We start from the raw sequence: 24,717 nt of genomic DNA, 5'->3' as shown, positions 1-24,717 counted from the left end.
GCAAAGGCAGTTTAGATAGTAACCCACTAAATGGAATCTTAATGCTTTTTAAAGGCGTTTTCCCTTCATTTATTCCGCCTGGAAGCCAAGTGCACAGGCAGCAAGCGGACAGCACTGACATACTGCCATCTAGCGGCGCTCTTCAGCGCTCGTCTTCTGTAGGACACGCTTATAAAGCATTTACAAGCTCTCTGAGAAGAGCCTTTAACCACCCGAGCCCTGAATGCTCCATTTTATTCACTGCAGCATTGATACAGTGGCACGGATCAAACTGAAAGACTCGAAAAGAAGTGCAGCGGAGGCATTGATCTTATTTAAATAAAGCTAATGTTATGTGCTCTATAAATCCCATAAAATCAGCCCCTGAGGAGTGTTTTATGACTCGGATTCAGGCTGCTGAAAGGTGACTTGCCACTGCTGATGTGGTGGATATCTGTGCACTGTCTTCTTATTATAGTTCTGCTGGCCCTGCACTATACCTCTTTTGTTGCGGCGGAAGGTCTCGAAAGTCCTTTGGCCATTTCTCAACTCAACCGAGTACCTCTCCGGCAGCTGTACAGCTGTTTAAAAGCTTCAGGCAGTAAACCCTTAGTAAATTCTATGAATATTTACACATTCTGTGTTCATAATGGCCACAATACGGTGCCTTTTTGGATTTCAAAACCTTTCTTTTCTTTTCTCTCCCTGAACAGCAATTACACGTGGTATTACAGTAAATGTCACCAATCAGGAACGATGTTTGTTCATGGGTGGTTGTGCTGCCTGGGTCAGACCCGTCTCATTATCTGAAAATTCAGCAGCGGCTGAAGGAATAATCTTGTACGTGCAGCGCCATATACAAGTCTACTCTGGCTGTTTATATCGGGGGGAAATGGGCAGCTATTTCCCTCGGTCTACAATTTCAGAGCGGCAAGAACACGGTGCGACGTTAAAACCACAGCTCAGAGTTGGCGAACAAGTTGTCTGTCATTTCGCACGTGGCCCCTTCTGACACTTGCGGTGCTTCAAGGAAGCCTCCAGTGAAATTGGGATTCCTAGCTGTCAGAGACTGGAAATCTCGATTGGATTAAGGAAGCGGGCAAAGTGTGGGGAGGAGGGAAGGAAAACGTGTTTCAGTCGGAAGGTGAAATATTCACAGTTCCGCTGGATAACGATCTGAAGCACAGCGCCCAGGCTGCGGGGCTTTAAAAGCTGAAGGGTGAATGTCAATAGGAGGCCTGGCAGTCGTCACTGTTCTGACACCAGCTTTGTGGAAACTGCTACGCTACAAGAACATTGACATTCATAAGGCCTGGTCAATTCAGAGAGCTGTGGCCCATTTCACATGTGAGTCAGGTGATCCTTCCTCAGAGCGTATCACAGTAGAAATGCCCTTTACAAAGCACGGGTGAACAGATTATGCCAGAAAGCTTAAGGCCTGGACAATGTGGACAGAATACTAGGACGATCATTATTTTGCTGCATATTGCAATATGTTTCACATTATATTGGCAAGTCTGTGATGGACACGGTGGTGTCTGTATAGGCTTCTGACCCACTGCGACCCTGAGCCAGATGAAGCAGTTAAAGAAGATGAGTGAATGGAAAGATGAATATTGGCCAGTCATGAAATTTGAGCTATTGATTAAATGCCATATAAAAATAATCATAAAAAAAACAATTGTTTTTGTTGTACGGGGCGGCACGGTGGTGCAGCAGGTAGGTGTCGCAGTCACACAGCTCCAGGGGCCTGGAGGTTGTGGGTTCGATTCCCGCTCTGAGTGACTGTCTGTGGGGAGTGTGGTGTGTTCTCCCTGTGTCTGCGTGGGTTTCCTCTGGGTGACTGTCTGTGAAGAGTTGGTGTGTTCTCCCAGTGTCCGTGTGGATTTATTCCGGGTGACTCCGGTTTCCTCCCACAGTCCATAAACACACGTTGGTAGGTGGATTGGCGACTCCAAAGTGTCCGTAGGTGTGAGTGTGTGAGTGAATGTGTGTGTGTGTGTGTTGCCCTGTGAAGGACTGGCGCCCCCTCCAGGGTGTATTCCCGCCTTGCGCCCAATGATTCCAGGTAGGCTCTGGACCCACCGTGACCCTGAACTGGATAAGGGTTACAGATAATGAATGAATGAATTAATGTTTTTGTTGTTGATGTGCTCATGAATCTGATTGTTTTCTAGCTGTTCTTACCTAGTATCTCCCCTTTGATGATAGACACAGCTTGAGCTCAGATAAACAGAGTACTCAAAACTGTTTTTCTAATGATGTTGCTGCACCATTCACAACCCCTGACCTATTTAAAGGGTGCACATTTTCCCCTTTTCCACAAATGAACACAGTTCTGGGTCTAAATGAAGCATCTGTGATCTGCTGTTGTCAAAATATCACAAGGGTCAATCCCCACAGCAGTATTCTCCCCCTGTGTAAACTGGTCTGTTCAGAACGCCCCGCTTTAAGCGCCTGTTCCTTTAAATGATAATGAGCCGCTCGCTGTTCGCCCCGACCCCGAGCGCACAGCAGTGAGGAGCGAGGAGCAGAAACTCTGGTTTTTAACGGTTTTCACTCAGTTCTCTCCGTTCTCTGTCCTCGTTTTCTCCGTTTTTACTCAGTGCTCTTATTTCTCGTTGTGTCTGTTTTGTTGTTTTTAATTTTGTCTTTGTGCTCTCACGTAAATACAGGTACACAATCAAAATGGCTCGTTTTATCCCATGTTTTCACAATACATCCACTTTAATAAATGTCTTACATTCTGGCGAACAGATGAAAACCGACCCAATTCGACCCATTCTGTTCATTCACTGTAAATGTAAAATGTAGGGATAGTGCTGGTTGATATGACCGCAAAGCAATATCACAATTAATCGAACATTTTACCTTGATTATGATTAATTACTTATTATTTTGTTTGTTTTTGCTCGTACGAGGCTTGTACTATAAATATGCCCTTAAGCTGGGATTGTATTTCTCCATGTTGCTGGGAGGTTAGTCTCGTTTTTGGTGTGTGATTGTGCTTCAGGTGTTGAAAAAAGACTGGGGAATTAACTTTGATCTTGTTTGTTTTTTTTCAGTTCCCATTTGACATATTTATGTTTAGTGTTTATTCACTAAAGCCAAAACACATCCAAACCAAAGACAATGCATTTTCCTTTGGTACGAGCCGCTTGAGTTGCTCGGTCGGCCTCTGTGTTTAGGTTCTCCTTCCTGTTGCTTCTGTGTGGGCGATTGGATGGTGCAGAGTCACGTGACAACAGCGTGATAGTGTGGTTTTAGGGGGACACTACATGAACACACATTGGGTGACATATTAACAGTATAACAATAATTAAATATTTATAAATATTGATTAATTAACCCCTATGTTGGAAGATAAAGGCTGTGGGAGCTTGTGATCAGCGTACTATAAACAATAGGTGCATACATTAATGTAGTAACTGTTACATACCTGGAGGCATCTTGATTCATCAGAATGCCCATAAAAGCTCATCTGAAACTGAATGATCAGCGCTGCTTTGCATATTGCAGCCTTTTGTGATCTCAGTATTGCAAGGGCCATGCCTTTCAAATTACCATCCCACAGAAATGGCCGCTATTAAACTCTTCCCAAGAGGTCTTTCTCCAGTGCGACAAAACTGTAATCGGTCTTAGAGCCGACTTTTAAAACGTCATAAAAAGGAATGGACTAAAGATAAAGACCAGATTCATGCGGGGGAATAAAGCGTCATCAGATTAGAGTCGTCTAATGAAGAACAATTCAAATTAGATTGTGAATAAAGGAACAGGTTTATCAGCGAAAGAGCGAAATGGAAGAAAGACCAGAAAAGATCAGGCACAAATCTGTCACAAGATCAGTTTAATGGAACTGACTGCGGCTCAAACCGTGGACCTCAGACGCTCTTAAAGATAAAGGTGCCTGAAGGGGGCTTTGGAGTGAACCACCTTTTCTTCCCTGAAGAACCATTCAGTCGATGGTCCTCTTTTAAGTCGAAGGCCACTGTTGCCAGTGGTAAGTGTCACTGCTCCCTTGTCAACCTCTGGTCATTACAATCCCTTGGTGAATGGGCACCATGTCTCACCAGAGCTTTGTCCACTGGCAGCTTCCTCTGGAGCTATCACAGAACTGCACTTACAAGAGAGAGGACCCTCTTCTGTCACATCGCAGATAACCTGGGACAGGAGCTCATTCGGGACAGGACGACCGTCACAGGGAATCACACACTCACTCCTGTTTACAGTTTCACACACTCACCCAGTCACTCACACCTGTGGACAGTTTCACACACTCACCCAGTCACTCACTTTTGTGGACAGTTTCACACACTCACCCAGTCACTCACACACTCACACCTGTGGACAGTTTCACACACTCACCCAGTCACTCACTTTTGTGGACAGTTTCACACACTCACCCAGTCACTCACACACTCACCCCGTCACTCACACACTCACACCTGTGGACAGTTTCACACACTCACCCAGTCACTCACTTTTGTGGACAGTTTCACACACTCACCCAGTCACTCACACACTCACCCAGTCACTCACACACTCACACCTGTGGACAGTTTCACACACTCACCCAGACACTCCCTTTTGTGGACAGTTTCACACACTCACCCAGTCACTCACACACACTCACCCAGTTACTCGCACACTCACACCTGTGGACAGTTTCACACACACACCCAGTCACTCGCACACTCACACCTGTAGACAGTTTCACACACTCACCCAGTCATTCACACAATCACACCTGTAGACAGTTTCACACACCCACCCAGTCACTCATACACACACCCAGTCACTCACACACTCACTCACACCTGTGAACAGTTTCACACACTCACCCAGTCACTCACACACTCACACCTGTGGACAGTTTCACACACTCACCCAGTCACTCACACACACACACACACACCTGTAGACAGTTTCACACACTCACCCAGTCACTCACACACATCTGTGGACAGTTTCACACACTCACCCAGTCATTCACACACTCACACCTGTGGACAGTTTCACACACTCACCCAGTCACTCACACACTCACACCTGTAGACAGTTTCACACACTCACCCAGTCACTCACACACTCACACCTGTGGACAGTTTCACACACTCACCCAGTCACTCACACACTCACACCTGTGGACAGTTTCACACACTCACCCAGTCATTCACACACTCACACCTGTGGACAGTTTCACACACTCACCCAGTCACTCATACACACACCCAGTCACTCACACACTCACACCTGTAGACAGTTTCACACACTCACCCAGTCACTCATACACACACCCAGTCATTCACACACTCACACCTGTAGACAGTTTCACACACCCACCCAGTCACTCATACACACACCCAGTCACTTACACACTCACTCACACCTGTGGACAGTTTCACACACTCACCCAGTCATTCACACACTCACACCTGTGGAAAGTTTCACACACTCACCCAGTCACTCATACACACACCCAGTCACTCGCACACTCACACCTGTGGACAGTTTCACACACCCACCCAGTCACTCATACACACACACTCACACCTGTGGACAGTTTCACACACTCACCCAGTCATTCACACACTCACACCTGTGGACAGTTTCACACACTCACACCTGTGGACAGTTTCACACACTCACCCAGTCACTCATACACACACCCAGTCACTCGCACACTCACACCTGTAGACAGTTTTACACACTCACCCAGTCACTCATACACACACCCAGTCATTCACACACTCACACCTGTAGACAGTTTCACACACCCACCCAGTCACTCATACACACACCCAGTCACTCACACACTCACTCACACCTGTGGACAGTTTCACACACTCACCCAGTCATTCACACACTCACACCTGTGGACAGTTTCACACACTCACCCAGTCACTCATACACACACCCAGTCACTCGCACACTCACACCTGTAGACAGTTTCACACACTCACCCAGTCACTCATACACACACCCAGTCATTCACACACTCACACCTGTAGACAGTTTCACACACCCACCCAGTCACTCATACACACACCCAGTCACTTACACACTCACTCACACCTGTTGACGGTTTCACACACTCACCCAGTCATTCACACACTCACACCTGTGGACAGTTTCACACACTCACCCAGTCATTCACACACTCACACCTGTGGACAGTTTCACACACCCACCCAGTCACTCATACACACACACTCACACCTGTGGACAGTTTCACACACTCACCCAGTCATTCACACACTCACACCTGTGGACAGTTTCACACACTCACACCTGTGGACAGTTTCACACACTCACCCAGTCACTCATACACACACCCAGTCACTCGCACACTCACACCTGTAGACAGTTTCACACACTCACCCAGTCACTCATACACACACCCAGTCATTCACACACTCACACCTGTAGACAGTTTCACACACCCACCCAGTCACTCATACACACACCCAGTCACTTACACACTCACTCACACCTGTTGACAGTTTCACACACTCACCCAGTCATTCACACACTCACACCTGTGGACAGTTTCACACACTCACCCAGTCACTCACACACTCACACCTGTGGACAGTTTCACACACTCACCCAGTCATTCACACACACTCACCTGTGGACAGTTTCACACACTCACCCAGTCATTCACACACTCACACCTGTGGACAGTTTCACACACTCAGCCAGTCACTCACACACACACCCAGTCACTCACACACTCACTCACACCTGTGGACAGTTTCACACACTCACCCAGTCACTCATACACACACCCAGTCATTCACACACTCACACCTGTAGACAGTTTCACACACCCACCCAGTCACTCATACACACACACTCACTCACACACTCACACCTGTGGACAGTTTCACACACTCACACAGTCACTCACACACTCACACCTGTGGACAGTTTCACACACTCACCCAGTCATTCACACACACTCACCTGTGGACAGTTTCACACACTCACCCAGTCATTCACACACTCACACCTGTGGACAGTTTCACACACTCAGCCAGTCACTCACACACACACCCAGTCACTCACACACTCACTCACACCTGTGGACAGTTTCACACACTCACCCAGTCATTCACACACACGCACCTGTGGACAGTTTCACACACTCACCCAGTCATTAACACACTTACACCTGTGGACAGTTTCACACACTCAGCCAGTCACTCACACACACACCCAGTCACTCACACCTGTGGACAGTTTCACACACTCACCCAGTCATTCACACACTCGCACCTGTGGACAGTTTCACACACTCACCCAGTCATTAACACACTCACACCTGTGGACAGTTTCACACACTCACCCAGTCACTCATACACACACTCACTCACACCTGTGGACAGTTTCACACACTCACCCAGTCATTCACACACTCACCCAGTCACTCACACACTCACACCTGTGGACAGTTTCACACACTCACCCAGTCATTCACACACACCTGTGGACAGTTTCACACACCCACCCAGTCACTCATACACTCACCCAGTCACTCACACCTGTGGACAGTTTCACACACTCACCCAGTCACTCAAACACACACCCAGTCACTTACTCACTCACACCTGTGGACAGTTTCACACACTCACCCAGTCACTCTTACACACACCCAGTCACTCGCACACTCACACCTGTAGACAGTTTCACACACCCACCCAGTCACTCATACACACACCCAGTCACTTACACACTCACTCACACCTGTTGACAGTTTCACACACTCACCCAGTCATTCACACACTCACACCTGTGGACAGTTTCACACACTCACTCAGTCATTCACACACTCACACCTGTGGACAGTTTCACACACCCACCCAGTCACTCATACACACACACTCACTCACACACTCACACCTGTGGACAGTTTCACACACTCACACAGTCACTCACACACTCACACCTGTGGACAGTTTCACACACTCACCCAGTCATTCACACACACTCACCTGTGGACAGTTTCACACACTCACCCAGTCATTCACACACTCACACCTGTGGACAGTTTCACACACTCAGCCAGTCACTCACACACACACCCAGTCACTCACACACTCACTCACACCTGTGGACAGTTTCACACACTCACCCAGTCATTCACACACACGCACCTGTGGACAGTTTCACACACTCACCCAGTCATTAACACACTTACACCTGTGGACAGTTTCACACACTCAGCCAGTCACTCACACACACACCCAGTCACTCACACCTGTGGACAGTTTCACACACTCACCCAGTCATTCACACACTCGCACCTGTGGACAGTTTCACACACTCACCCAGTCATTAACACACTCACACCTGTGGACAGTTTCACACACTCACCCAGTCACTCATACACACACCCAGTCACTCACACACTCACTCACACCTGTGGACAGTTTCACACACTCACCCAGTCATTCACACACTCACCCAGTCACTCACACACTCACACCTGTGGACAGTTTCACACACTCACCCAGTCATTCACACACACCTGTGGACAGTTTCACACACCCACCCAGTCACTCATACACTCACCCAGTCACTCACACCTGTGGACAGTTTCACACACTCACCCAGTCACTCAAACACACACCCAGTCACTTACTCACTCACACCTGTGGACAGTTTCACACACTCACTCAGTCATTCACACACTCACACCTGTGGACAGTTTCACACACTCACCCAGTCACTCACACACACACCCAGTCACTCACTCACTCACACCTGTGGACAGTTTCACACACCCACCCAGTCACTCGCTCACTCACACCTGTGGACAGTTTCACACACTCACCCAATTACTCACACACACTCACCCAGTCATTCACACACTCAGCCAGTCACTCACACACTCACTCACACCTGTGAACAGTTTCACACACTCACCCAGTCATTCACTTGGTCCTGGAGGAAACCCATGCAGAAACATGTAGAACACACCACAATTCTCACTGTTTCCCACTTCCTAGACAGTTTCACACACCCACCCAGTCACTCATACACACACCCAGTCTCTCACACACTCACTCACACCTGTGAACAGTTTCACACACTCACCCAGTCACTCACACACTCACACCTGTGGACAGTTTCACACACTCACCCAGTCACTCACACACTCACACCTGTAGACAGTTTCACACACTCACCCAGTCACTCACACACATCTGTGGACAGTTTCACACACTCACCCAGTCATTCACACACTCACACCTGTGGACAGTTTCACACACTCACCCAGTCACTCATACACACACCCAGTCACTCGCACACTCACACCTGTAGACAGTTTCACACACTCACCCAGTCACTCATACACACACCCAGTCATTCACACACTCACACCTGTAGACAGTTTCACACACCCACCCAGTCACTCATACACACACCCAGTCACTTACACACTCACTCACACCTGTTGACAGTTTCACACACTCACCCAGTCATTCACACACTCACACCTGTGGACAGTTTCACACACTCACCCAGTCATTCACACACTCACACCTGTGGACAGTTTCACACACCCACCCAGTCACTCACACACACACACTCACTCACACACTCACACCTGTGGACAGTTTCACACACTCACCCAGTCACTCACACACTCACACCTGTGGACAGTTTCACACACTCACCCAGTCATTCACACACACTCACCTGTGGACAGTTTCACACACTCACCCAGTCATTCACACACTCACACCTGTGGACAGTTTCACACACTCAGCCAGTCACTCACACACACACCCAGTCACTCACACACTCACTCACACCTGTGGACAGTTTCACACACTCACCCAGTCATTCACACACTCGCACCTGTGGACAGTTTCACACACTCACCCAGTCATTAACACACTCACACCTGTGGACAGTTTCACACACTCACCCAGTCACTCATACACACACCCAGTCACTCACACACTCACTCACACCTGTGGACAGTTTCACACACTCGCCCAGTCATTGACACACTCACCCAGTCACTCACATACTCACACCTCTGGACAATTTCACACACTCACCCAGTCATTCACACACACCTGTGGACAGTTTCACACACCCACCCAGTCACTCATACACTCACCCAGTCACTCGCACACTCACACCTGTGGACAGTTTCACACACCCACCCAGTCACTCATACACTCACCCAGTCACTCACACCTGTGGACAGTTTCACACACTCACCCAGTCACTCAAACACACACCCAGTCACTTACTCACTCACACCTGTGGACAGTTTCACACACTCACCCAGTCATTCACACACTCACACCTGTGGACAGTTTCACACACTCACCCAGTCACTCACACACACACCCAGTCACTCACTCACTCACACCTGTGGACAGTTTCACACACCCACCCAGTCACTCGCTCACTCACACCTGTGGACAGTTTCACACACTCACCCAATTACTCACACACACTCACCCAGTCATTCACACACTCAGCCAGTCACTCACACACTCACACCTGTAGACAGTTTCACACACTCACCCAGTCATTCACTTGGTCCTGGAGGAAACCCATGCAGAAACATGTAGAACACACCACAATTTTCACTGTTTCCCACACCTGTAGACAGTTTCACACACTCACCCAGTCATTCACTTGGTCCTGGAGGAAACCCATGCAGAAACATGTAGAACACACCACAATTTTCACTGTTTCCCACACCTGTAGACAGTTTCACACACCCACCCAGTCACTCATACACACACCCAGTCACTCACACACTCACTCACACCTGTGAACAGTTTCACACACTCACCCAGTCACTCACACACTCACAGCTGTGGACAGTTTCACACACTCACCCAGTCACTCACACACTCACACCTGTAGACAGTTTCACACACTCACCCAGTCACTCACACACATCTGTGGACAGTTTCACACACTCACCCAGTCATTCACACACTCACACCTGTGGACAGTTTCACACACTCACCCAGTCACTCACACACCCACCCAGTCACTCACACACTCACCCAGTCACTCACACACTCACACCTGTGGACAGTTTCACACACTCACCCAGTCACTCACACACTCACACCTGTGGACAGTTTCACACACTCACCCAGTCATTCACACACTCACACCTGTGGACAGTTTCACACACTCACCCAGTCATTCACAAACTCACCCAGTCACTCACACACTCACACCTGTGGACAGTTTCACACACTCACCCTGTCATTCACACACTCACACCTGTGGACAGTTTCACACACTCACCCAGTCACTCATACACACACCCAGTCACTCGCACACTCACACCTGTAGACAGTTTCACACACTCACCCAGTCACTCATACACACACCCAGTCATTCACACACTCACACCTGTAGACAGTTTCACACACACACCCAGTCACTTGCACACTCACTCATACCTGTGGACAGTTTCACACACCCACCCAGTCACTCATACACACACACTCACTCACTCACTCACACACTCACACCTGTGGACAGTTTCACACACTCACCCAGTCACTCACACACTCACACCTGTGGACAGTTTCACACACTCACCCAGTCATTCACACACACTCACCTGTAGACAGTTTCACACACTCACCCAATTACTCACACACACTCACCCAGTCATTCACACACTCAGCCAGTCACTCACACACTCACACCTGTAGACAGTTTCACACACTCACCCAGTCATTCACTTGGTCCTGGAGGAAACCCATGCAGAAACATGTAGAACACACCACAATTCTCACTGTTTCCCAAGACGAGACCCTGGAGCTGTGTGATAGGGAAATAAAGAAGAAGAGTAAAACACACAAAAATTCAAATAAACAGTGGACGATTGTCCCTCGGCGGCACATTTTTGTCACACACAGCGTTGCACTTGTTTTTTAAATCTATATATGGACAACAACAGAAACCTGATGCATTGTAATTCCAGATGGAAACAGGGCCTAAAGGCTGCATATATTTTCATATATCTTTTCTCCAAGTCAGGTGTCATTTAGAGACCTTTATTTTTTGACAGTGGTGCTGTTACTGCCGTTGAAACTGCACGAGACGCTGCATTTGAGCAGATCCGTAAAGCTCTGCTTCCCATCACATCACATGAACATCACTGTCAGTCCGTGCAACTCAACCCTACACCGCAAACACTAGCTAACAGCAGCCTGTCTATTAGAAACACAAATATCAGCCCTGAGGTCGCCTCATCTCCCTAAACAAATAGAGAAGGAAGGCAATATTGCACGGACAGTGCCTCCTGAAAGCGCTTATCTGTTATTATTGATGGTCTGGCTATTACTCTCTCTTTTTCTCTCTCTCTCTCTCTCTCACTTCCTCTGCTTATTCAGTCATACATAAACATATATTTATACTGCACGTTTGGTTTGATTACTGGGCATGTAATTGGTTTGGAGGTAGAGGGAAGTGGGAAACGGCTTTGTGTGCCGGTGTGTTTGCGTGAACACACGCGGACAAGGCCAGCCTGCGCGCAGTAATCCAGCTCAGGCCTCAGGCTCAGACATCTGTTTTCTAATGACAGTTAATTAGATGCTGTCGAGCGCAATCAGAGGCAGTCGCCGCTAATAAACTGGGACCCTGTGTGTGTGTGTGTCTGTATGTGACTTGAAGAAGGGTTTCTTGATTGAGAGGAAGCACATCATGGAGAAGAGTTGGAGGGCTTTGCTCCTTCAGGGTTTAATGTGATGATGAGCAGCAGAATTGGAGACAGTGGGAGAGGAGGCTGGGAGCACACACTGCGCTGTTGGCAATTTTCCTCTGGAAGCTGGAAGAGATGGGCACCGAGAATAAATGCAGAAGCCATGCGTGTGTGCTGTATCCTGCATGTCTACACCCTTAAAAATCAAGGAGCCAGTCTTTGGGGTAATGTCAAGGAATGGGGATCTTCAGTGTGAGACATTGACTCCATTCTCAGTCCAGCATTTGATTTGACAATCACCAGTATTTAAAACATGTTGATGTCCAGATTTAATCAACCCTTCCATACACTGTAACTGGACTGGGTGATTCTAACTTAAAATACATTGAACAGTGACGCAACAGGTACTGGGTTTGGACAATGAAAGTGAAACACCTGGTTTTAGACCACAGTAATTTATTAGTGTGGTGTAGGGCCTCCTTTTGCGGCCGATACAGCGTCAGTTGGTCTTGGGAATGACATACACAAGTCCTGCACAGTGGTCAGAGGGATTTGAAGCCATTCTTCTTGCAGGATAGTGGCCAGGTCTCTACGTGATGCTGGTGGAGGAAAACGTTTCCTGACTCGCTCCTCCAAAACAACCCAAAGTGGCTCAATAATATTTAGATCTGGTGACTGTGCAGGCCATGGGAGATGTTCAACTTCACTTTCATGTTCATCAAACCAGTCTTTCACCAGTCTCGCTGTGTGTGTTGGTGCATTGTCGTCCTGATACACGGCACCGCCTTCAGGACACAATGTTTGAACCATTGGATGCACATGGTCTTACTGGTGCAGTGTGGAGTTAATGAAGATTGGTCACCAGGCTGCTCCAGTTTAGCCCTGAAACCTCCCACACTACAATGACAGGTGTTTCACTTTCATTGTCCAACCCCTGTAGAATCACTTAGTCCTGGGGTCAGGGGTTCGAGTCCTTTATCGAGTCACTGCTCTGAGGAGTTTGGTGTGTTCCTCCACAGGGCAAAAACACATGTTGGTAGGTGGACTGGCCGTGCAAGAGTGTCTATAAGTGTGAGTGTGTGGTGCCCGGTGATGGACTGGAACCTTATATGGCATCCTTACACTTACTGACTCCTATCCTTTTATCCACCGCTGACTGCTCTGGAGCAGCTGCATATGAGCCTAAGATCTCCATGCTCAATGCCAGCTGTCGGCTAGAACATGATAAAGCTCCCAGCAGTGGGTTACGAAGCTAAGGAGTGTGTATCCTGTACCTTTGCAATAGCTCAGAGTGGTGTTTGTAACCAGTACCTGAACTCACTCATGTTCTCACTGCCTGAATGCCATCAAATCCTCACAGAAATGTTCTAACATCCAGTGGATGAAGTCGCAAACATCTCCTAATAATCTTGCATTGACAACTTTCAGTCGTATCCAGGCCTCCAGTGCGATTGAAATATGTGCAGCAAGAAGAGCTGTTGACGTACCTTAGTGTGTGCATGAGCATTTGTTTATCCATATTGGGGTTATGACCATCGCTCTTCTTCTGCCCTGCATGTCAGCCTCATTATCCCCTGGACTAATGAAGATTGCCTCTTGATGAACAATTACGCCTGCCATTTGGTCCCGATCACGACTCGGTAATTCTATTTCTGCAGGAGGTATGCGAAGGAACTCGCCTCTAATTACGTGCCATAATCCCCTTATTAACTCTGAGTTATGCCGCGGTCTTGGTTCATCCTGTTCAACCACTGAACGGCTGGGTAAAGCGGGGGATAGCTACAGGTCACAGTTATTCCCTGTGGAAGATTGAAGATTCCCTTTGTGCTCAGCTTTCACCACCAGCGGAGCGTCCTGACCAAAGCATCATGAGATCAATAGCTCAGCTGATCCTAGATGGGCATCAAAGGGCAGATTAATCAAATGCAGGGTAAGAAGACTGTTGTCTTGCGCCTGGCTGCTGAGGGAATCACAGTCCCGTGTTCAATTCAATAAGTAGATTTGCCCGCTTCTTAATTAAGATTTTACAGACAGGGATGGCCCACGCTGAGCGGATGCGAGGGGACCGCTGTGTTGCCGTGGTGTCACCGTGGAGACGGGTCTCAGGGTCCAGCTGCGCTTTCCATTCTTTGTATCCTTTTTGTTGCATCGTTTGGCAAAGCCAAACTGGATTTCTTTAGTCGTGAACATACCAAACGCTTAGAGAAGGCAGCTGGCTTGCTTAGGAGTGTTAGGGTGAAATGTAATTAAAATGAGACATGGTTTAATTGCAACAAAGCTGTGTCCTGACTGTGTTCAGAGCCAGGAGTTAAGCATGTATCTGTAACAGTGAGTCATGTCCCATGCGTTCAAACTGAAATTCCTCCCTTAATTCCTGTCCGTTCTGTCTCTCACTGTCATGTAACTTTCAAGGAGAGTGATACAGGTATTCTCAGCGAGATCCTTCTCTCTCTCTCTCTCTCTCTCTCTCTCCTCTATCTCTCTTCTTGTGTCTTCTCTTTCTTATCTGAGACAGAGCTCTGGCTAAACCTTCAAACACCTGTCAGCATGTGTGAGACTGGGCTCTGTAACAAACACACACCCTCACATTCACCCATTGCCTCTGACATACCACACATCACGGCACAATGCAGTAATGAGAAGTGTCCTATCTCAGCACGGCTCTCTCCACCTGCTGAACACGCTGCACCAGTGAGGCACATTGAGAGTGAGTGCTGCGGCACGTCTCGCTCCTTTGATAGGGTGAGACCGGACTCTGAAGGTCACCTTGTAGAGATATTTTTGGAAATTCTGGTGGAAGCATTTATATAAACGTTAACGTGAATTAGGGCAGTGGTAACGCTTATTTTAAAATGGCTAATACATATCGTTCCTATATTTATTCGTTCATTTATTGTAACCTCTTTACTGTGTTCATGGTTGCAGAGTTAATTAAAGAATCGACCCATTCTGCCTACTTCGGTTTCCTCTCACTTCTTCCCTGCTCTGTGTCATAGCACTGACTGCATTCAAACTCGGTGGCACTGCCCTGCTGAGAGTTCTCTCTGATCATTGGTGGGGATATTTTTTTATGGTGGAAGAAAGACATGAAGATGCAAGAGCTATGACCTGGGCAAGAAGTGGATTGACAAATTTAGTATAGTTCAGTGATTCAGTACAGTGTTTGGGTTAGAATGAGGAGGGATGGGGAGTGGGGGTGTGGTGGTCTTGGGGTGTGAAGTGTTGGGGTTAAGATGTGGGGGCATTAGTGTTGAGGTGTGGGGGTGGGGGTTAAGATTAGGCTGTGGGGGTCGGGTGTGAGGGGTTGGAGTTAGGCTGTGGGGGTTGGGGGGGTGATCTTGGGGTGTGAAGGGTTGGGGTTAAGCTGTGGGGGTTGGGGGGGTGATCTTGGGGTGTGAAGGGTTGGGGCTAAGCTGTGGGGGTTGGGGGGTGATCTTGGGGTGTGAAGGGCTGGGGTTAGGCTGTGGGGGTTGGGGGGGTGATCTTGGGGTGTGAAGGGTTGGGGTTAGGCTGTGGGGGTTGGGGGGTGATCTTGGGGTGTGAAGGGTTGGGGTTAGGCTGTGGGGGTTGGAGGGTGATCTTGGGGTGTGAAGGGTTGGGGTTAAGCTGTGGGGGTTGGAGGGTGATCTTGGGGTGTGAAGGGTTGGGGTTAGGCTGTGGGGGTTGGGGGTGATCTTGGGGTGTGAAGGGTTGGGGTTAAGCTGTGGGGGTTGGAGGGTGATCTTGGGGTGTGAAGGGTTGGGGTTAAGCTGTGGGGGTTGGGGGTGATCTTGAGGTGTGAAGGGTTGGGGTTAAGCTGTGGGGGTTGGAGGGTGATCTTGGGGTGTGAAGGGTTGGGGTTAAGCTGTGGGGGTTGGGGGTGATCTTGAGGTGTGAAGGGTTGGGGTTAAGCTGTGGGGGTTGGGGGGTGATCTTGGGGTGTGAAGGGTTGGGGTTAGGCTGTGGGGGTTGGGGGTGATCTTGGGGTGTGAAGGGTTGGGGTTAAGCTGTGGGGGTTGGAGGGTGATCTTGGGGTGTGAAGGGTTGGGGTTAAGCTGTGGGGGTTGAGGGTGATCTTGGGGTGTGAAGGGTTGGGGGTTAAGCTGTGGGGGTTGGGGGTGATCTTGGGGTGTGAAGGGTTGGGGGTTAAGCTGTGGGGGTTGGAGGGGGGGTGCTTGACGGCAGGGCTTTGTGTGTGTGATTAAAAGTGTTGGGCTAAAGCTAATATCTGCTCAGTTAGTTTTATATATCAATAATCACCTGCAGATTTCAAGTTATGTTTATTGACTTGTTAAACTGGGTGATATCTTATTTGGCTGTAGTTGTTTGCAGATGAAAATATGTTGTAGAATCTCTGTAATGGCAGTGAAATAATCCCCGATGGGGGAGAAATGATGTAAGTCTCCACATGCTCGATCTCAGAGCACGCTCTGTGGTCCTGGGTGGCTCTAATTGCTCTCCTGTGCTCTTCGGAGCAGCATGTGTCCTTGTTGTTCTGGGATACTGTGCTCTGGCTGCATGTATCTTTCGAATTTTTTTTATTTATTATAACTATGATGATCATTTCACTTCTCCACAGCTGACACCATGGTTGATGGCGTCTGTTAGTGGTGCTTCCCTCCACAAGCGATTCTGTCAGCACCACCGGTGTGGTCACACACACACACTCCGCCTCTGCTCTGCTTGCTCGTCCCCAGCCGACTCGAGCTGAGCAGAATTTGATTAGCCAGAGAAAGCCAACAGGCATCTATGGCAGCCGTCACCTCATATTTACTTCCTAATGCAAGTGATCAGAGAGATTTATGGGAGTGAAATAATATCCGAGAGGGAGAGGCGTAGCGAGAGAGCGATGCACAAGCAGCATATGGTGTGAATAATTTGGTCGAGGGCATTTAAGCTGAAGACATGATGGATCGGCCGAGGAGTGTTTCTTTTATTTTTTATTATTATTTTTTTATCGCTAAATGATGACACTATTCAACGAGGCCTTTGAGACGCACTGCTCTTTTAAGTCAATTTCCATTTGAGATAATGTTCCGCACTGACGCTGCAGGAATTTCCATATTATAACTTTCACTTGATTGGTTAATTAGTGTAATCATTATCATGGGCTTCGTCCTCTGCAAACAGTGAGGAAAGGAAGGCACAGCCAATTTATTCCCTCCTCTTTAACTGCATCTAAATCAGGTTCTTCATAAATGTTCTAAACGCAATGGAATAATGAATAAATCACAATAAATGAATCACCATCGGTTCACCATGACAGGTAATTATAATCTCAGTACTGTCAATATTAGGAAATGGATAGATAACAGATATTTAAAGCTGTAAGGATATATTTATTATAAAAGTAAGTAGCACAAACACGTGTGACTGATAAAAACACCTGTTTTAAAGAGGAAATATTAGGAAAAAAAATAAATTGTTCAGTGCGTGTGCACATAAACGTGTAAATCTGGAGCCTACCAACGCACACACTGTGAAACAAGGCCACCTAGTCAGTTTTTTGTAGGCTGCTAATACAAGCTGCTCTGAATCTGCTCCATTCCTGACATCAAGCGAACACTTTAGAACGGTCCCGCCTCTTCGTCCGAGTCTCTCCAATCACAGCTCTGATTGGGTGAACGGGCGAATGGGGGCGGGGGGAACGCTGCTGTGGGGTTTGATCCTTTAGATACTTTGAGCACGTTTCAGTAAAACTCCAGAACTCTGTTGCCTTGTCGAAAAGGTAGTAGATGTCCTCTTTTAAGGAGTTCAAAGTTAAATAAACAATAACCTCAGAAAGAATTATGTCATGTGACTAGAATTAAATGGACTCTGCGTCTAATTAAATGCTGCTTTTCTCCACTGTGTACAAATATGTCATTTCTTACAGCGTGTATGAAAAGCTCAGTGTTGCCAAATTGAGTGAATAGAACAGTTTTCTCCAGTTTTTCTCAGCAGCATTTGGCCAATTCCCAACGACTATCTGGATCTCCCATCACACAATGCTACCAAACAGGGGAAGAAAAACACCCTATTCAACTAGAGAGAATGAGGCCAATTACAACCTTCTGGACTCTGCTCCACAGATGGCTGTAGCGTTGCTGGGAATGGAACTCGCAGTCTTCCCCAATTATGTCCTGTGTGTGGATGATTGTGTCATTTGGGAACCCAAAGGTCAAATTTCTTACATTGAAAGCTGCATCTGTGATGCAGTGAGTCACTCTGTAAAGCTTGAAATAGACAGTTCAATAGTGAGGGGGTAGACCTGAGTATCTGAGAAAATTTGGGAAGCCCAATGAAACCCACGCAGACACTGAGAGAACACACCACACTCCTCACAGACAGTCACCCGGAGGAAACCCACGCGAACACTGAGAGAACACACCACACTCCTCACAGACAGTCACCTGGAGGAAACCCACGCAGACACTGAGAGAACACACCACACTCCTCACAGACAGTCACCTGGAGGAAACCCACGCAGACACAGAGAGAACACACCACACTCCTTACAGACAGTCACCTGGAGGAAACCCACGCAGACACAGGGAGAACACACCACACTCCTCACAGACAGTCACCCGGAGGAAACCCACGTGCACACTGAGAGAACACACCACACTCCTCACAGACAGTCACCCGGAGGAAACCCACGCGAACACTGAGAGAACACACCACACTCCTCACAGACAGTCGCCTGGAGGAAACCCACGCAGACACTGAGAGAACACACCACACTCCTCACAGACAGTCACCTGGAGGAAACCCACGCAGACACAGAGAGAACACACCACACTCCTTACAGACAGTCACCTGGAGGAAACCCACGCAGACACAGGGAGAACACACCACACTCCTCACAGACAGTCACCCGGAGGAAACCCACGTGCACACTGAGAGAACACACCACACTCCTCACAGACAGTCACCCGGAGGAAACCCACGTGAACACTGAGAGAACACACCACACTCCTCACAGACAGTCACCTGGAGGAAACCCACGCAGACATAGAGAGAACACACCACACTCCTCACAGACAGTCACCCGGAGGAAACCCACGTGAACACAGAGAGAACACACCACACTCCTCACAGACAGTCACCCAGAGGAAACCCACGTGAACACAGAGAGAACACACCACACTCCTCACAGACAGTCACCTGGAGGAAACCCACGCAGACACAGGGAGAACACACCACACTCCTCACAGACAATCACCCGGAGGAAACCCACGCAGACACAGGGAGAACACACCACACTCCTCACAGACAGTCACCCGGAGGAAACCCACGCAGACACAGGGAGAACACACCACACTCCTCACAGACAGTCACCCGGAGGAAACCCACGAAGACACAGGGAGAACACACCACACTCCTCACAGACAGTCACCCGGAGGAAACCCACGCAGACACAGGGAGAACACACCACACTCCTCACAGACAGTCACCCGGAGGAAACCCACGTGCACACTGAGAGAACACACCACACTCCTCACAGACAGTCACCCGGAGGAAACCCACGTGAACACTGAGAGAACACACCACACTCCTCACAGACAGTCACCTGGAGGAAACCCACGCAGACATAGAGAGAACACACCACACTCCTCACAGACAGTCACCCGGAGGAAACCCACGTGAACACAGAGAGAACACACCACACTCCTCACAGACAGTCACCTGGAGGAAACCCACGTGAACACTGAGAGAACACACCACACTCCTCACAGACAGTCACCCGGAGGAAACCCACGCAGACACAGGGAGAACACACCACACTCCTCACAGACAGTCACCCGGAGGAAACCCACGTGCACACTGAGAGAACACACCACACTCCTCACAGACAGTCACCTGGAGGAAACCCACGTGAACACTGAGAGAACACACCACACTCCTCACAGACAGTCACCTGGAGGAAACCCACGCAGACATAGAGAGAACACACCACACTCCTCACAGACAGTCACCCGGAGGAAACCCACGTGAACACAGAGAGAACACACCACACTCCTCACAGACAGTCACCCGGAGGAAACCCACGTGCACACTGAGAGAACACACCACACTCCTCACAGACAGTCACCCGGAGGAAACCCACGCGAACACTGAGAGAACACACCACACTCCTCACAGACAGTCACCCAGAGGAAACCCACGTGAACACTGAGAGAACACACCACACTCCTCACAGACAGTCACCTGGAGGAAACCCACGCAGACATAGAGAGAACACACCACACTCCTCACAGACAGTCACCCGGAGGAAACCCACGTGAACACAGAGAGAACACACCACACTCCTCACAGACAGTCACCCGGAGGAAACCCATGCAGACACAGGGAGAACACACCACACTCCTCACAGATGGTCACCCGGAGCGGGAATCAAACCCACAACCTCCAGGAGCTCCAGGAGGTCCCTGGAGCTGTATTTTTTTTTTAAATATTTACATAGAACTAAGGTCACTATTAAGGACATGAATTGTACTGCTCAGATCTGACTGCGGACTTCAGGTCTGATTGGGCTCCTCTCACCTCCTGATAAAAAAGGCCTTGGGTTTGTGACCAGATGGTCATTTGTTCTCACTGATTGTTACACTGGTGCCTTTTTATACAATTATTGAAACATTATTATGTGCCAATTTGCACAAACCCATCTGCGCTAATGTTCCCTTTGATGAGCGCATTGAGACGGCGACTGCAGTGGTGAGCGCTCATAAACTATTCCTGCTCCGTTTATGTGCTTGATGATGGCCCAAGTTGTGGCCGTTAAGGAGAGTGTTTGTGGTTTTAGGGAAAGCGTTAGTCTTAATGGCTATGTGAATAAACCAGGCCAGCAGATTCCGAGGTGTTAAGGTGTGCTAGTGTCTCTCTCTCTCTCACACACACACACACACACACACTCCCAAACATGGCACACACAGCTCCCTTCAGCCAGATTGACTAATTGGCTGGTGCATTGCTGAACGAAGCGGTTTAAGGTGTAATGCTCTGTGTACACAGTGATCAATCAGCACTCCTCGGCTGATCTATGGGCACCGTCAGCTGGCATGGGACCTCCTGTCCCCCTGAACTCCACTCCCCTTCTTCTGATTTACCCCTGCCATGCTTCACAACAAAAACCCTTTTCAAATATAATTTAATAAGTTGCTCCTTGTTTCTGCGCTGTAAGGATTTCAATGTGTATTTAACAGTTTTCAAACCCCACAACAGCGTTCTCCCCCGTTTAAACAGCCCTGTGGTTTCATCAACTGTTCCTTTAGACCGTAATGAGCCGCTCGCTGTTCACACCGACCTCAGCGCACAGCAGTGAGGAGCGAGGAGAAGAAGCTCGGGTTTTTAGCCGTTTTCCCTCGGTTCCTCTTCTTCTCCATTCTCATTTTCAGTGCGTTGTGTCTGTTTTGCTGCGTTTTAATCTCGTCTTTGTGCTCTCACATAAACTTGGGCCCAGCGCTGTGATTGGAGAGACTCAGATGAGGGGTCTGTGTAAGATGCAGCACAGTTTTATTTCACAGTGTGTGGACTGTTGGACTCCAGATGACCCTAAGTAATGTGCACATGCTCTGAGCCTGTGATTTTCTCTCATTTGGTGGTAAAATCCTAGCACTTGGTCAAAGCTGCTGTGGTCCTTCGTTTACTTTCACTTTGACGCATGTTTATTCCGAAATCTCTAGGCTTTTTGGCTCTTTTCTAAAGTGCCTTAATCATATGCGACCACTTTTCTTATTGTATTGACTTTATTTTAACAGTGAGCTGTGTTTCAAAATGGTGCCTACTGCATCTTTTTAAAGCATCCAGCATCGGTACCTCACCTCACTGATGTTCATGTGGCTGAATGCCATCAAATCCTTACAGTGCCTTCCCAGAAGAGTAGAGGATTGATGAAATGGAGGAACAGGTGTCCACAATCTTGTGGCCACTTTTCATGAACCAGTATAGCAGGGTGGGCACTGCAGAGGCTGAAGGAACAGAAATCACATGTTAACTTTCTTTAAGATGGTTGTCATTTGTAATTAAAAGCAGCATTTCCAGTATCTAATGTAAACGAAAGCTTTAAGGTGTAACAACCCTTTAATGTATGAGGAGCTCCATTAGGAGCCAGCCTTGTTTCAACAAGCGCCGCTAATGTTACGATCAGAGTGGAGGCGTTCAGTAAGGATCTGCCTCTAAAGTGAAGTCTTGCCTTGGGCGTCCCGTATTCTGGAGCCAGTGCTGTGTAAATGACAGACATGTGACAAGGCAGGATTTACACGGCGGGAAGGCTTCATTCATGTTAGCAATCAGACAGTTCAGTTCCACAGTGAAATTATAGCACATCCACATACTGTTACGACGCTCATGGCAGATGGAGCCGAGGCTGTAATGTCTGCTGTCTGCCCACAGGGAACAGTCTGTCTCAAACTGAGTATCCACTGTCCCCTACAAATTAGTTTGACCCTCAATTTAGCAGCTACCTTTGTGTGCTTCCTCAAGACCTCAACATAAATATGTCTATTGGGACGTCATAAAATGATCACCATTACACTCTCACGTCGTAAGCCGCTGGCGGTTCTTCCTGAGCTTTGCCAGACATTAGAGATGCTCATGTAGCTGTAGGTTGGGATTGGTACTGGTTCTTCCTCAAGACCTCCTAGGCATTTAAACACAAAAAGGAATATGCACATGCTCAACACCCACTTGTGCAGGCTTTACATTACACTGCAACCCCGACTGTGTAGTGAGCCCAGCTGCTGCAGCCCCCATTTCTTATTTTTACCCCTACCTTTTGTTTTCGAGTGTCGTCCTTGGAACTGATTTACACGGTGTAGCGGTTAAAATCACTCCCTAAGAAAAGGATGACCCTTAAAGGGCCTGATACCTTCTAATAACACAAATAAAATAAAAGAACTGGGCATTCCCAGGTGATTAGCAGTGCTCTTTACGGATCTAAGCCAGTCTGCAGTGATGTCAGATGAGCCCAACTGGACTTTTAAGGTACATTTAAGGCATCATACGCCATCAGAAGTGTTCAACTATTATTTCTTATCACCTGCTCCTTTCTCTTCTGTGATAATTCAGATTCTTATTCCACAGTTATTGTTTTGAACTGTCCTGTTCCACCTTAAATATTACAGAGAAGTGTTTTTACTAGAATGAAATTGATTCACCATTTAAGGTAGAACTGGATGTGAATTTGCTCCCTACCGAGACATCAGTGTTTTACTAGTGATGTTTTCTGTTTCACTAGAAATCAATGGAGAAAACGTGGGTCACTTGAAAAAAGGTTTGAAAACTACTGTTCTAATGGACCACCTTACTGGGGTCCACAACCACACTCCTGGTCTGATTTTGCTAAATCAGTGCCGTTTCTATCTACACAGGTTTATTCAGGAGGTGGAGCTGAGTATGGGGCCAGGCAAGCAGTGCCAACTCCGCACCTTCCTCACCTACTACATCAACGACCTCTTCCTCAACCAGGTTCGCACTGAGACCAACAAGGAGATAGAGGCTGTTACTAAAGTGGCAGACCCCCTGAAGATCCTGGCCAGTGCAGACACCATGAAGAACCTGGGCGTCCAGAGGCCTCTGTTACAGGTAGGCCCTCAGTCCCTCTAACACATTTTATACTTACCAAGTTCATGTCATTTATCATTCATTCATTCATTCATTCATTCATTATCTGTAAGCGCTTATCCAGTTCAGGGTCGCGGTGGGTCCAAAGCCTACACAGAATCACTGGGTGCAAGGCAGAGACACACCCTGAAGGGAGTGCCAGTCCATCGCAGGGCAACACACGCACTCACATTTACTCACACACTCACACCTATAGACATTTTTGAGTCGCCAATCCACCTACCAACGTGTGTTTTTGGACCGTGGGAGGAAACCGGAACACCACACTCCTCACAGACAGTCACCCTGAGGAAACCCACGCAGACACAGGGAGAACACACCACACTCCTCACAGACAGTCACCCTGAGGAAACCCACGCAGACACAGGGAGAACGCACCACACTCCTCACAGACAGTCACCCGGAGGAAACCCACGCAGACACAGGGAGAACACACCACACTCCTCACA

The 24,717-nt window shown here is 48.2% G+C and overlaps 1 protein-coding gene across 1 annotated transcript in view; it reads left to right on the top strand.

Moving 5' to 3' along the window:
• Nucleotides 1-24,717, top strand: part of exoc4 (exocyst complex component 4) — a 253,279-nt gene that overhangs the window by 125,754 nt on the left and 102,808 nt on the right. The window contains exon 11 of the mRNA XM_066669357.1: nt 24,016-24,229. Coding sequence (XP_066525454.1) covers nt 24,016-24,229 — 214 coding nt within the window. The remainder of the gene's footprint in view (nt 1-24,015; nt 24,230-24,717) is intronic.

This window comes from Hoplias malabaricus, chromosome 4 (genome assembly GCF_029633855.1).
Source record: "Hoplias malabaricus isolate fHopMal1 chromosome 4, fHopMal1.hap1, whole genome shotgun sequence".
NCBI lineage: Eukaryota > Metazoa > Chordata > Actinopteri > Characiformes > Erythrinidae > Hoplias > Hoplias malabaricus.
This window is presented reverse-complemented; position numbering and strand designations above follow the sequence as displayed.